The sequence below is a fragment of the Mangifera indica genome, chromosome 12 (assembly GCF_011075055.1).
Source record: "Mangifera indica cultivar Alphonso chromosome 12, CATAS_Mindica_2.1, whole genome shotgun sequence".
In the NCBI taxonomy this organism is placed as follows: domain Eukaryota; kingdom Viridiplantae; phylum Streptophyta; class Magnoliopsida; order Sapindales; family Anacardiaceae; genus Mangifera; species Mangifera indica.
The window spans coordinates 6,925,877-6,940,346 of record NC_058148.1 but is presented as its reverse complement, the minus strand read 5'-3'; the positions used below and the strand labels follow the sequence as shown (position 1 = coordinate 6,940,346).

The window sequence follows — 14,470 nt, the reverse complement described above, 5'->3', positions numbered from 1 at the left end:
ATTTTTTGTTATTTTTTCTAATTATTTTGAAAATATTTTATTAATTTTTTTAAAATTTTTATTCAATTTTTTTAAAGTGTCGGTAAAAGATTTTAGGAATTTAGGGGTACATAAATCATATGATGGCAAAAAGACCTAACAACAAGAGTGAGATTCCCCCAATTTGTGTATTTTTTATGTGAACCCCCTTATCTGTGTATTTTTACAAACACCCCTATTCGCATAATTATTTACATTATTAATGTATTTTCTTTGTCAAGATTTTTGATTAACCTAATATTCAATGCCAACTTATCTTCTGTATAGAATTTTAACTTTTTGATATATAATATTCTTATATCTTATTTTAAATATTTCAAAATTAATTAAAATGATATACATGGTTGTTAGGTACAGAAGATAGTGGACTACTACGAAAGATAGCATAATGATTTGCGTTTGAGGAAAACAGAAAATCATGAAAATTCATCCTAATCATTAAAATCTAAAAATGCTATCAATAAAATCTCTTATGACAATGATGATGATAATGATAATGATATTATTTTTTACATTGTATTTTGTTAAAACAACACCAGTTCTTTCATTCCTTTATTTGTGATGGTTATTCTAAATTCGATAAGAACATCTCAAGTTTTTACTTTCGAAGCAAATAGATTTGGAAGTTATAATAACTTGCATAATAAGTCAATACATATAATCAGTGAACATGAGTTTGAGAAAATAATGAATGTTAACCATATGTGTAGATGGTATGAGTCGTTTTTAGTTGCAAAGTTTGAGTACATTGCACATGACACCTAAACCGACGAACAAAGTATCACCAATTGATAACATTGTGACAAAAGGTAGTTGGTGATTCGATGAACTAAATACCTTCTTTTTCTAATACCTACTATAAAGATGAAACAAAAATAAGACTTAGCTGTTTGCGAGTCATTATTTTTTTCAAGAATAAAGAGGTCGTATAAGATGTATGCTACAGAGTATGATTTTCAATTGAACAATGTTATTTATACATATTAATGTGTTATAATATGATTGAATATTATTTTACCATTTTTTTAAAATCATCTAATTATATGATGATATATCTATGTGTATACATATTAATATATCATAAATGTATACACATAATTTTATTAATTTCAATCTAAAGTCTATAAGTCAACAAAATATAGATTAAATATTAAATATCATTATGAATTAAGTCAATCATATGTAAGAGCGACAAAGTTATAACGTCGTGAATATTTACAATTCTAATTTATAGATGTTCATCGCATAGGTCTTATAAATTACCTCATCATAGATAGACAAATACCTCTTTAGTGTTGTATATCTTGGAAATGATGTTTGTGATAGTGGGTTGAATATATAGTTCGAAGAAAATTATGTTAATTATGAAGAAATATACAAGATAAATATATCTTATACTCAAGCATGATAAAATAAAAATTGGGCACTACATTCATTAGGAGGTTCGTATAAGGAGTTTTTTATGCTATATTAAAACTCCAAAATCTATGAATTGTTACATAAATTAAAATGGATGCATACAATCAATTTAAGTTTTCTTCTTTTCTTGTTGTTGGGTTGATTTGCTTGATATAGCTGAGTTTTGGTTGAAAATGTATTGAAGAGATTGAGGTATGTAAAGTCTAGTTTGAAAGTATGTTCAAACCAAACTGAAAAAAATAGTATAAAAAGATTTCAAACCAAATGAAATCATTTTAGATTTCACACTAAACTAAACCAAACTGAAAAAAATATGATTTGGTTCAGTTTGAATTATAGTTTGAATCATATTTATCAATTTTTTTATAATACATGATACGATACAATACATATAAAAAACTATATGTTTAATAAAATGTATCGAATTAATACAATATAATAAACGTATCTTAATACATATTATACCTTTTTTAAGAAAAAATGATGATGCATTATGAGTATTAATGAAAAAATTTCAAATGTTATGTTTCTAATTTAATATAATGACACATTATTTATAATTTTTTATTATTTTATTATTTATTTTTTAAAAAATATATCATACAATATAATATATATTATAACTATAATAGTCCTAACCTTAAATAGCAAAGGCTTTTATATGAATAAAGTGTTTACAATGATTTTTGAAAATTTTTGTTAGAGGAATTTAATACCTCAAGATTGCTCTAACATTATTATTAAAGATTGATATCTTCAAGTGTTGATATCTCATTCTTTTTATATAAATTTATATATTCTTTATATATAAATCTTAGAAGTGAATTCGAACTGAACTCAAAATTAGGTTTATTCAAATTCAACTCTACCCAATGAAGTCGAGCTTGAGTTTAGATTTGAGTTTGATAAGTTTTGATATAATTAAACTTGAACTTGATATAAAAAGTCAAATTTAAACTTGATTTTGTGTTACGACAATTTTTAAATTTATTTATTGATTTTAAATTTATTATTTTGGTAGAAAATTAAATTATAATAAGAAATAAAAAAATAAACTTATTTATAATAAAAGAGGTAAATTATTGAAATTCATCACATCTTATATAGGTTGAAAAATTATTTATAATAGATTGCTAAATATATCTTACTCATTATAAATAAAAATGTTATCTTTCTTTATTTTAAAAAAAAATATTTTAAAATTAAAAGTTTTTTTTAATTGAACAACTTAACCTTATGGCTCCTGCTAAAACTTACCTAATTCATAAATTCTTAAAGGGTTAAATTACTTATTCCCACCCAATGTTTGTTTATTATCAACTGATATCTACAATTTTTTGAAAATTCAAATACTCATCGCGTCCCCATTATTGGAGAGAGATGTTGGGCTGATGACTACTTGATCTTGGGTAAAGAGGTAATTAGAGACAAAAAGATATGACACTAGAAGTAGGACAACAAATGGAAAGGTGTATGGGGGGTGAAAAAATTTCTCAAAATGATAAAGAAAATTTCACTTTTTAAACTTGAAAAATACAAGGTTAGAGAAAAAAAAGTTAATTTTCAAAATTAAAATGAGAAAAGAGATAAAATTTTAATTTTTTTAATATTACTAATGAAATGATGTTTTTTATTTTTTACACTAATAATAAAATTTAACAAAAATTAGGGGTTAAATAGATATTTAGTTTTCTCAAAAATTACAAATATTAATTTGACATTAAATCAAATTCAAGGTGGAAATAATTCTTTTGGCTTTCTTAAAATCATGATTAGTTTGAGTCTAATTACTTATTTTGGGTTTAATAGTGAGGTGAGCTCGAATTTAGCCCTATTGAGAAATTTAATTAAAATATATTATATTTAAAAAAGGGGGGAAATGACTATTTTTCACTCAAGTTTTAGTTGAAATTTAAAATCACATTTGTAACAGTTAAAAAACTCAAACTTTTATATATTACTTAACTTTTGTTAATTTTTTTTGTTAGAAATGATGATAAAATAATCATTTTATTGTTTATATTAAAAAGATATAAAATTTGTTACTTTTTTCTCTTAAGTTTTAGAAATTAACAATTTTACTCATGACTAAAGTTTTTAAACTTTAAAAAGTGATAATTTTACCCCCAAACTTAGGGTTTCTATATTTTTCAAATTGCAATGCCCCCCCCCCCCCCCCCCCCCCTCATAACTTTCAAAAACAATAGCTTTATCTCTACTCTTCAACTTCACTTCTGGTATCCCTTCCGATATCCTCTTTGACCTCTTTATTCTCTTGAGTAGATGATAGGTGGTGCGATAAAGAGATCTTTACCTCTTTATCTCATCACCTACCGTCAGCTTAGGAGAAGGAGGACACTGGAGAGGATGTTAGAAGTTGAATTTGAAGAATAGGGGTAAAACTACTATTTTTGAAAGTTATGGGGTAGCTAAAGTTAATAAATATAAAAATCCTAGATTTGAGGGTGAAAATATCACTTTTTAAAGTTTAAAAACTTTAGGCAAAAGTGAAATTATTAATTTCTAAAACTTGGGGGGAAAAAATAATAAATTTTATATCTTTTTAATATAAATAATAAAATTATTATTTTACCTTTATTTTAATAGAAAAAGTTAATAGGGGTAGGGTTATATTTGAGAGTTTGAATTTTTTAATTATCAAAGGTGTGATTTGAATTTCAGTTAAAAATTGGGTGAGAAATAAGCTTTTCCCTTAAAAAAGTGGTGGAGTATGATACGTTGAAAGGACAATGCACAAGCCGCTCAATCAAAGGGCACTTCGCTGACGCCTCCGCCCTCACTCAACAAAACCGTTCGCCTCCGCCGCACGCAAGCTACCACGACGCACCCTTTTCAGTTTATAATCGAATTTTGATTCATTCAGAGTTCTGCTATTCAATTCTTCAGCTAAACTATTCGGTAAACAATGAATTCACTAAAGAGGAAGTCAATTGAAGAGTTGTCGGGCTCAACACCGCCGCAGAAGCACCAAAGAGATGACTCAAACGGCGCTGTTTTGGCTGAAAAAACGGTAACTTGCTTACACGATGTGTCATATCCACCAGGTTATGATCCGCCTTCAACTACAACTAGTGCCACCGGAGCTCAGGCAGAGTCCAAACCGGCTAAAGAGTTCCCTTTCCCTCTCGACCCCTTCCAATCCGAAGCTATTAAGTGTCTGGATAATGGCGAGTCGGTTATGGTTAGTTTTTGATAGAATTTTTTTTTGGTTCTTCTATTGTTTATTACCTAAAACCCTAATTTTCGTAAGAGTGGGACTATTTGCAACAAAGAAGATGAGTCTCTGCACTTCTTTTTTTCATAGCACATCCAATGTTAAAAATCTAAAATTTGATTTTAGTTGTTAATTTTCATAATTCTAACACAAAATTTAGAGATTATTGCTTAATTGAATATAATACTCAATGAAAACGATTTTTGTTTTGTTTTAAGTTGATCAAAGAAATCATATATAATTGTAAATATGCTATTAATGTGTAGTGGCAATGCTTATGTTACGAGAAGAAATGCTTCTACTTTTTACTGTGGTTTTGACTATTTGAAAGTGCCTTTGTCAATATTAGATGCGAGTTTGCATGCGAAATTAATTGATTATTCTTTTTCCATAATCCATAGTGCTTGATGTGCTTGTTTTGATAGGTATCAGCCCATACCTCAGCTGGGAAAACTGTAGTGGCATTGTATGCAATTGCTATGTCATTGCAGAATAAGCAACGAGTTATATATACTTCACCAATTAAGGCACTTAGCAACCAAAAGTATAGGGAGTTTAAGGAAGAGTTTTCAGATGTTGGTTTGATGACTGGGGATGTAACAATTGATCCTAATGCTTCTTGTTTGGTAGGTCATATTGTTAATGCTGGTTTTTGGGTTTTGAAGCAATTAAATTTGTGGATTGCTTATATGTAGTTTACTTTCAGGTGATGACAACTGAAATCTGGCGTAGCATGCAATATAAAGGTTCAGAAATCACACGGGAGGTGGCTTGGGTCATATTTGATGAGGTGCACTACATGCGTGATCGTGAACGAGGTGTGGTATGGGAAGAGAGCATTGTTATGGCCTCTAAGAACTCTCGATTTGTATTCCTCTCAGCAACTGTGCCAAATGCCAAGGAATTTGCTGATTGGGTTGCAAAGGTGATTTACTCATGCCATTCCTGAAATTGTTGACCATATTTCTTATTGAAAACTGCAAAAGAAGTGTTTAGTATCTTGTTTACTTGAATCTATCTAAAATGCTTTTTAATGCTCATATTTTCCTTGTATTCAAAAGAGTATATTGAGCAACCTATGACATATATCCTGTTAAAAATGATGACTTTGCCCTTATCGAACCCTTTGCTGTTCCCTTATTTCAGATCACTCAGTTGATCAATTAAATCATTTGAGCTGTTAAAGGACATATGGCTTGCTTGTTGTGCTTTTGATGCAGGTCCACCAGCAACCATGTCATATTGTTTATACTGACTATCGGCCAACACCTCTTCAGCACTACATCTTCCCTGCTGGAGGTCATGGTCTATACTTAGTGGTGGATGAAAAGGGGAAATTTCGCGAGGACAGCTTTCACAAAGCATTAAATTCACTAGTCCCCACTGGTGAGGGTGACAAGAGAAGAGAGAATGGGAAGCGACAGAAAGGTTCAGTCGCAGGCAAAGTTGGTGAGGAAAGTGACATCTTCAAGATGGTCAAAATGATTATTCAGCGTCAATATGACCCTGTCATAATTTTCAGCTTTAGCAAAAGGGATTGTGAATTTCTTGCAATGCAGGTTAGTTGCTTTTTTTTTTTTTTCTATTATTTCCTTTTTTTGTTCCCTGTGTCTTTTTTGGTGGTGAAGATAGTGTATGCATGCTCCTGTCTATACATAATTTCAGACCTAAAATTTTATCTTTGTCAATGTTTTTAGTTGTTGATGCTATTTATCAGGCCCAGTCAGCCTTTAATGTCTGGATCTATATTCTCAAGCTCTGATTTTTTTTATTTTTTGGAACTCAAGATGCCTGTTTAGCATAATATGTGATATAGTTTTTGAAACTTTTAAACTTGCCTCAACCTATCATTAATTTTTTATGTGATCACTGTACCTTCTCCTTTTGTGTTGTGAAATTTGATGCAGAATCCAACACTTTTCCTTTTTGACACATAAATTGGAACATGGACAAGGCTCTTAACCTTTATCTAATCCAGAAAAAGACTTAATTGATTGCTCAAAAGCCTTCTTTCTATAATAAAATGCCTTCACGTGGCTATTGTTTTGTTTGTGTTTGCATTAAGACCATGCCATGTCTGTACTTTTCTGAATATGTGAATTCTTATTTTTTTTATTATTATTATTTTGTTTTGTACCATAGATGGCAAAAATGGATCTAACTGAAGATGATGAGAAAGTTAACATAGAAACAATATATTGGAGTGCCATGGACATGCTTTCAGATGATGATAAGAAGCTACCTCAGGCAAGTAGTCATTCCTCTTATTCCAAATTGCATGCCTTCTTTGTGTCTGTCTGCTGTTGTTGAATGTCAGTGTGCATCGGTAAAAAATCTGGCTAAGGGTATTTGTTCTGGAACATTAATGGAGGTTGAATTGAGTGGTTAATAGTTCTGTGATTCAAGGAGAGATTCTTAAGCAAATTGTTGCAAAAGGGTGTCCTACATTTTTTTGGCATTGAATCTTCCTATTGGATATTGTGAAAATTTTGATTATTAGTACAAGTCTATCAACTGTCGTACCTTTTGGTTTAGTGATTCCATCTGATTTCTGCGGCCAATTTTGGTTTTCCTTTGTAATTCCACATCCCATCTTTGGAGGATTTTTGGTTTCCGTTTAGCTGTATCATGTTGGTAAAATAGGTGATCTTATGCTTTTAAAAGTGAGGATGATGTTCTATAGTTACACTGTTTTTAGTTGCTGTACCAGTACCACCTTGTTGTATTTTTTTAGTTTAATGTATAGACATGTCTACTTTGTTCTGAGGAAAGATTTTAATTATTATGTTGCTGTATATTGTACACAGGTTGCAAATATGTTACCCCTTTTGAAACGTGGAATTGGTGTGCATCATTCTGGCTTACTTCCCATACTGAAAGAAGTGATAGAGATATTATTTCAAGAAGGACTAATCAAGGTTAGTAGCAAATTATTTGTTTATTCATTCTTATAGTAAAAACTGCACATTTATTCATTGAGATGGTTATGCATGTCCTAAGGGTTAATGATTTGCCATGGTTTACTATATCGTGTTCTTGGGTGATTACATGCAGATGCCCTCTGGCTATAAATATAATTACCAATTCGGACAGGCCGTTGACTACCCCATGCATCAGTCTAATTGTATGGAAGTTGTCTTTCTGAGTCTTATGACCGTTTTCTTTCTTGTTTTTGATGATATGTCTAAACACAGATAAGAACTTGTTCCTAACAATAAGAATGCTGATGTTTAGGTCATAAGGGTACATATTACTCCTTTGTCTGATTGTCTCTTCCTTGATAAAGAAGATTATGGGTTTGGATTGTTTCTGCATGGTCATTTCTAGAGTTCTATGAATACCGTAATTACTCATGTGAAGGTCTACTGATATTCATGTAATTTTGTAGGAATACTATTTCTGTTTGGTTTAAATGTTTTGTATGTTTCATCTCATTCTATTACAAATTTTTCATCATTTGAGTAGTGCTCCAAAGACTGAAATTTTTATCTTTAGTGTTTGTTTGCCACAGAGACCTTCAGCATAGGTCTGAACATGCCTGCAAAAACTGTAGTGTTTACAAATGTGCGTAAATTTGATGGGGACAAGTTTAGATGGATATCTAGTGGAGAATACATACAGATGAGTGGCCGTGCTGGTCGTCGAGGCATTGATGAACGTGGGATTTGTATCCTTATGCTTGACGATAAGATGGAACCTTCTACTGCCAAAATGATGCTTAAAGGAAGCGCTGATAGTTTGAACAGGTACAATTTGTTCTGCTTGTGTTTTTTCAGACTTTTACCCCTCCCATTGCTCTGATTTCAAAAAATGGTGCATGATATAAGTAGGAAATCTTAAATTTACTGGAATTCTGGCAGCATCTTCTTGGTGTAGAAGAGTTGAATCCCTTGTGATAGAGTTGTGATAAGTGTAGCATACCAATTTAAAGGGTTTAGGGTTTAGGTAATCTCAAAGGCTACTAATTGGGGTGGCAATGTGAGTCCTCTTGTGATATTTTGCAAGAAGGAATTGCACAAGTCTGTGTATTTGTCATACATAATAGAATTTAAATTTGTCTTTTAAATGTTCATTGTGTTAATATTAATGCTGATTGGGAACTATAAATTTAAATTTGAAAATTTAAACTAGTAGTCCTTTACTTTTTGGTTAAAATTAAAAAAAAAATTATTTAACTCTTATCATCATAAGCTTTTGGGTCAAATAATAACTCGTATGATATCAAGATCAATCAAGCCTGTATTAAATTGTGTTTTTATTTTCTGTTTGTTCTTCTTGTATTTTTGTTGTAATTACTTTTGACCCATTTGCCTTGCACTTTACAGGGTGTGTGAAAATTTTCCAAATCTTACTACGAACTTAAAATTTTGAGTTAAGTGGTAATTGACATCATAACCAAATTGACTTAGTGGACATATTCAAATTCACTTGTTATATGAAACAAGCTTTAGTAAGTTGTATTCTGTGTTTGTGGTTATGGTTGTATTTGTGGTTGTACATCTGTATGATCTGTGTGCCTTGCATTTGAGAGCAGTGTGAGAACCTAAAGATAATTGTTTGATTCTTACCTATCAGCTTAAAAATTTGGCTTTATCAACTTTCGATTGTTGGTTTTTATTTTGTGTGTGTATTAATTATGAACCTAATAAGGCCTATTCCTTTTAGAGGTTGGGTAAATATTTTATCTAGCATATTTGTTACATTTCGGTATGTCAGTGCAGTAATTGAGCGATAAGCCTTGAATGTTTCTCAGATGAGGGCTATAAAGACCAAACATATAATTGTGTATTCAGTTTGTGACTGCAACTGAATGATGTTTAGATAAATTTTGTGTTTCCATAAGTGTTTCCTATTGACTGACCTTTGCATGCTTTCCAGTGCCTTCCATCTAAGCTACAACATGCTTCTGAATCAAATCCGTTGTGAAGAGGGCAATCCTGAAAATTTGCTTCGTAACTCATTCTATCAGTTTCAAGCTGACCATGCCATCCCTGATCTTGAGGTCAGTTTACATTGATATGTGCCTGTAATTGTTTGATCTTTAGTTTTTTTATTTGTTTCTAGAAGGAGCAAATTGATACTGATTATTTTGTTAACTTTCCGCAGCTATCAATCTTGGTTTATTTTTCTTTTCTTTCCGGGGTGAATATTGATTGGGAGTCTGGTGATTGATTATAACTTCCACAATTCTATATTCTGTTGGATGACCAATTATTTCCTCCAAATAGGATCTATTTTCCGATTGGTTATTTCCCTATGTTGAGAGTGCAAGTGGTGAATATACATGCAATGTGCACATTTAATAATATGGTTTTCAAACATATGGATATGATAGCCATAAGAAACTGTCATGGTAATGGTTCCCAGCATTCCTTCTCTGGTTGTAAATGTGCAAGGATGGAGTCATATTGCACATCTGGGAGCAATGATCTTTTAGAATAGTAAATCAAAGATATAATGAAAATCCTTCAACGTCAAACATGTTAACAGATAACAAAAGAAAATGAGGGGTTGGAGGTTGCAAGTGGAATACTAATTCAAATTCATATATGTACTTGATGGAGAGATACAGGAGAGGATTGTACTGACCTTGGCAAGCTATTATTATGTAAAGCATCAGAATTTGATGTAAAATTGGAGCAAGAGAGCACATTATTGACCGATAGGAACTAGCGATTTTTTCTTTTAACAAAAATGATTGACAACAAACCATTGACATAAAGCTTCTTCTGTTGTTATTCCCCCTCAATATAAAAAAATAAGAAGTAATTTCAGTTCATGAATATATGTTAAAATTTTTATTTTTTTGCCTGATCATGTTGAGTTTTTTCTGTAAACTTTGGTATAAATTAATCTTATATCTGGGTATTAATATTTTCTTTCTGAGCATACATTGAAGTGATTACACTATAAACTAAATTGTCACTATGCAGAAACAAGCAAAAGTCCTTGAGGAGGAGAGGAATTCAATGATTATAGAAGAGGAAGATAGTTTGAACAGTTATTACAATCTGCTACTGCAATACAAAAGTTTGAAGAAGGATATTCGTGATATTGTGTTCTCTGCTAAATACTGTTTACCATTTCTGCAACCAGGCAGGTTTGTGTGTATTGAATGCACAAAGAGTGATGAAAAATCTCCATCTTTCTCTACCGAAGACCAGGTTACATGGGGAGTAGTAATTGAATTTGAGAGGGTGATAAGTGTTACTGAAGGTGAACTCATCTTCATTCTTTGTTTATTTATATGTTAATTTTATTAAGAATTGCCACAGAATTTTAAGCTAGTTAATAACACTTGATGGTGATGGCATGGTTCAGATGATGAAAGTAGAAAACCGGAAGATGCAAACTACACAGCGAACATCCTAACAAGATGTTTGGTGGGCAAAGATGGAGTTGGAAAAAGGACTTTAAAGATTATCCCGCTGAAGGAGCCTGGAGAACCCATTGTTGTATCGGTTCCCATCTCTCAGGTAATCTACCTTATATTTTTCTTCTGATTATATGCATTTTCTGCCTTGTTTATCCTTTGCTAAGTTGCCAAATGCAGTATTTCTTTTATGTCATGATTTTATGTCTCATAGGGGTATTGCACAAGTCACTGGAGGCTAGGTCAAATTTCAAGCGGAAATCAAAGTTTAAGTTTTTATCACAGACACCCATTTTTTTTATTAAGAGAATTGAAAATAAAGCTTCAAAGAAGGGGACTGTGAAAAAAAATAGATTTAAGCAAACCTTAATGGCGGTTTACGAGATTCTTCCTTTCTCATATTTGTATTTTATGTATGTATTAATGCCTCCTAAGTAGGTTTATTTTGATTTTTATACATTCTGTTATATGTATAATCAGAACTATCCAAAGTGCTTGATCTAATGGTTTGAAAGTGATTTGGATCAGTGTGGTGACGTTGATCTTTAGTGTGTGTGTGTGTGTGTGAGTGAGTGAGAGAGAGAGAGAGAGAGAGAGATTCGTTCAAGACCTTTTGTCCTTCTACGAGAGGTCTTGCTAGTTAATCTAGCTATTATCCACTGAGATTATCCTATGGATATGTTTGCTGAGTAATCTGATACAATAAAGTTGTTGATTTCAGTTTTATTAATATCTACTTTTCACCAGTGAAATAAGTAATTATTCTCTTAGGTTTTAGATCTGTTTTGACTTGATATAGATTCTTGAGGACATTAACATCTAAACTGGTGATATATATATATATATATTGAATAAGCATGTGCTATGAGGTGCTTTTGTTTTAGGAAGAAGAGATTTTGTATTCTGATGCTTCTGACTTCCAATTACCTTTTTTCATTGAGTTTTGATCCGGAGATGGAAGAATTTATCTGTTTCCTTGTCTTTGTACAGATTGTTAGTTTAAGCAGTGCTCGCTTGCCTATGCCAAAGGATCTTTTGCCATTACAAACTCGAGAGAACATGCTGAAGTCAACATCCGAATTTCTTGCTAGAAATTCTAGTGGACTGCCCCTGGATCCTGAAGCAAACATGGGGGTATATTGTTGTACTCTTCTCTTTAGCAAATTCTTCATCATCTTTGAAAAATCATTATCATAAAAATTCTGTCATTCTTCAGGTTCGAAGCAATTCATATCGGAAAGCTATCCGGAGGATAGAGGCTTTGGAAAGCCTGTTTGATAAGCATGATATTGCGAAGTCCCCGCTTATTGAGCAAAAGCTCAAAGTATTACATATGAAGCATGAATTAACTGCAAAGATCAAGTCAATTAAGAAGCAAATGCGTTCTTCCACCGAATTGGCATTTAAAGATGAACTTAAGGCCAGAAAACGGGTTCTCCGGAGGCTAGGGTAATCAGATTTCTTAGATAGTTTCTCTTTAATTTGTTTATTTTTTTCCTCTGTTTTTTTCCATTGCTAGCTGCATGATATGCACTTTAACTTGACAGTCCATTTACCAAATTTATAGACATGGCCTTTCGATAATGAAAATTTTTGCCTGATGCTGACTTTTTTCATCAACATGTCATCTGTATGCTTCAAATATTATAATATTATTAGTATCTGGAATTATTCTTTGATGACGTTGTGGATATTGCAGATATGTCACTAGCGATGATGTTGTGGAATTGAAGGGAAAGGTTGCTTGTGAAATCAGTAGTGCTGATGAGCTGACCTTGACAGAGCTTATGTTCAATGGAGTGCTACAAGACATAAAGGTGGAAGAAATGGTGTCTCTTCTCTCTTGTTTTGTGTGGCAAGAGAAGCTCAACGATGCACCAAAACCCAGAGAAGAACTTGACTTGCTGTTTACGCAATTACAAGATACTGCTCGGAGAGTTGCTAAAGTTCAGTTGGAGTGCAAGGTACTTTGGAATTTAATCTCAGTATCATTTTTTTTCGTTTTCTTGTATAGGTATTAAGCTTACTGTTGTACTCATGATACTTCATTATAAGAACTATTACTCACTTTAAGTTTGGATCTCTAATTCAATATGGATTTTTGAATCTTAGTTCGATATGAAGCATTCTAGCGTATAATCTCTGTTTAAAATTTTGATTACTTGTATGTGAATTCTAATCTTCTGTTTGAAATGCTTGTTTTAATTAAGGTCATATGTTACTTTCTCTTATAATTCAGGTCCAAATTGACGTTGAGAGTTTTGTGAGTTCATTTCGGCCTGATATCATGGAGGCTGTTTATGCTTGGGCGAAAGGATCCAAATTCTATGAGATAATGGAAATTACACAGGTTTTTGAAGGTAGTCTGATCAGGGCAATTAGGAGACTGGAGGAAGTACTCCAGCAGCTTATACTAGCAGCAAAATCTATCGGGGAAACAGAGCTTGAAGCAAAATTCGAAGATGCTGTTTCCAAGATTAAGAGAGACATAGTATTTGCAGCATCATTGTACTTGTAATTTACCTGGAGCTTTCCTGGTAACTCTGCGAACCCGGAATTGATTCTGTTGGATGATTCAAAGGAATCGAATGAAGAATGACGAGAGAATATACCCCTTTCAAGCAATTGTAAGTTCACCATGCCAGGACTGGAAACGGAAACAGGAAAAGAGAGGTGAATTGTTGGTTGGTTGGAACCTGGACAATAGCTAGTTGAAGATGAGCTTGAGTTGACTTGGTAACAGTAATCGAGGAAGAAAAAAATTTAACTAATTTAACAGAGGGAAGAGTATTGTGTTGTGTTAAATAGCAAAGGCTACAAAATAGAATTATGAAACAAGGCCAAGGAAGCAGTGTAAGCTTAGCCTTGATAATGTTGTGATTGAACAACAGATGGTGATGAATTGTTAAGATTTTTGTTGAATTGATATCAATATTGAGGTTGAATTAAGATGCGCAAGGGTGCTTTATTTATCGTGGCGGTTGATTATTCTTGTAGAGCATAAAATTTAATAACAGTAATATTCATATGGTATAAGGCCTTTCAAAATGAGAAGCCTGGATAATAAGTATAGGTTTATATACAAATAATAATATTATTATATGGTTAAGTATTGTTTTATCTCTGATTTAAAATTATTCATTTACATAATAATATCTCTGTAAATTTATGCATATAATGTTATTGGGAATGGATGTTCCCACTAATACTTGAAAGTGTGTTAACTTATAGTCCTATGTGTGTTCATTTGTCTTTGATGGATTCTAGTTATCAATAATGTCCATCGAATGAAGAATGGGATAGAAGGGAGAGAATGTACAAGTTCTTGAAACCTTTTTATGATATTACAACTCTTTTTTCGGGTTTTAAATACTCCAGAGTTAACTTGTACCTTCGAAATATAT

General features: G+C 31.9%; 1 protein-coding gene across 1 annotated transcript; it reads left to right on the top strand.

Moving 5' to 3' along the window:
- The first annotated feature begins 4,198 nt into the window (after window positions 1-4,198).
- LOC123193119 (DExH-box ATP-dependent RNA helicase DExH9) lies at window positions 4,199-14,038 on the top strand. The gene is made up of 14 exons (XM_044605905.1): window positions 4,199-4,660; window positions 5,119-5,319; window positions 5,400-5,618; window positions 5,914-6,252; window positions 6,836-6,940; window positions 7,501-7,611; window positions 8,189-8,439; window positions 9,572-9,695; window positions 10,627-10,909; window positions 11,015-11,169; window positions 12,057-12,200; window positions 12,283-12,515; window positions 12,766-13,030; window positions 13,306-14,038. Exons 1-14 carry the CDS (start codon window positions 4,385-4,387, stop codon window positions 13,582-13,584), a joined length of 2,985 nt encoding a protein of 994 aa, XP_044461840.1. The 5' UTR covers window positions 4,199-4,384; the 3' UTR covers window positions 13,585-14,038.
- The last annotated feature ends 432 nt before the right edge of the window (window positions 14,039-14,470 follow it).

Bases quoted from the DNA above. Each gene is read 5' to 3' on its own strand.
- LOC123193119 (XM_044605905.1), top strand. From the start codon at position 4,385: ATGAATTCACTAAAGAGGAAGTCAATTGAAGAGTTGTCGGGCTCAACA. The intron at 9,696-10,626 runs GTCAGTTTACAT...GTCACTATGCAG, and splicing joins ATGCCATCCCTGATCTTGAG to AAACAAGCAAAAGTCCTTGA. The intron at 12,516-12,765 runs GTAATCAGATTT...TGGATATTGCAG, and splicing joins CGGGTTCTCCGGAGGCTAGG to ATATGTCACTAGCGATGATG.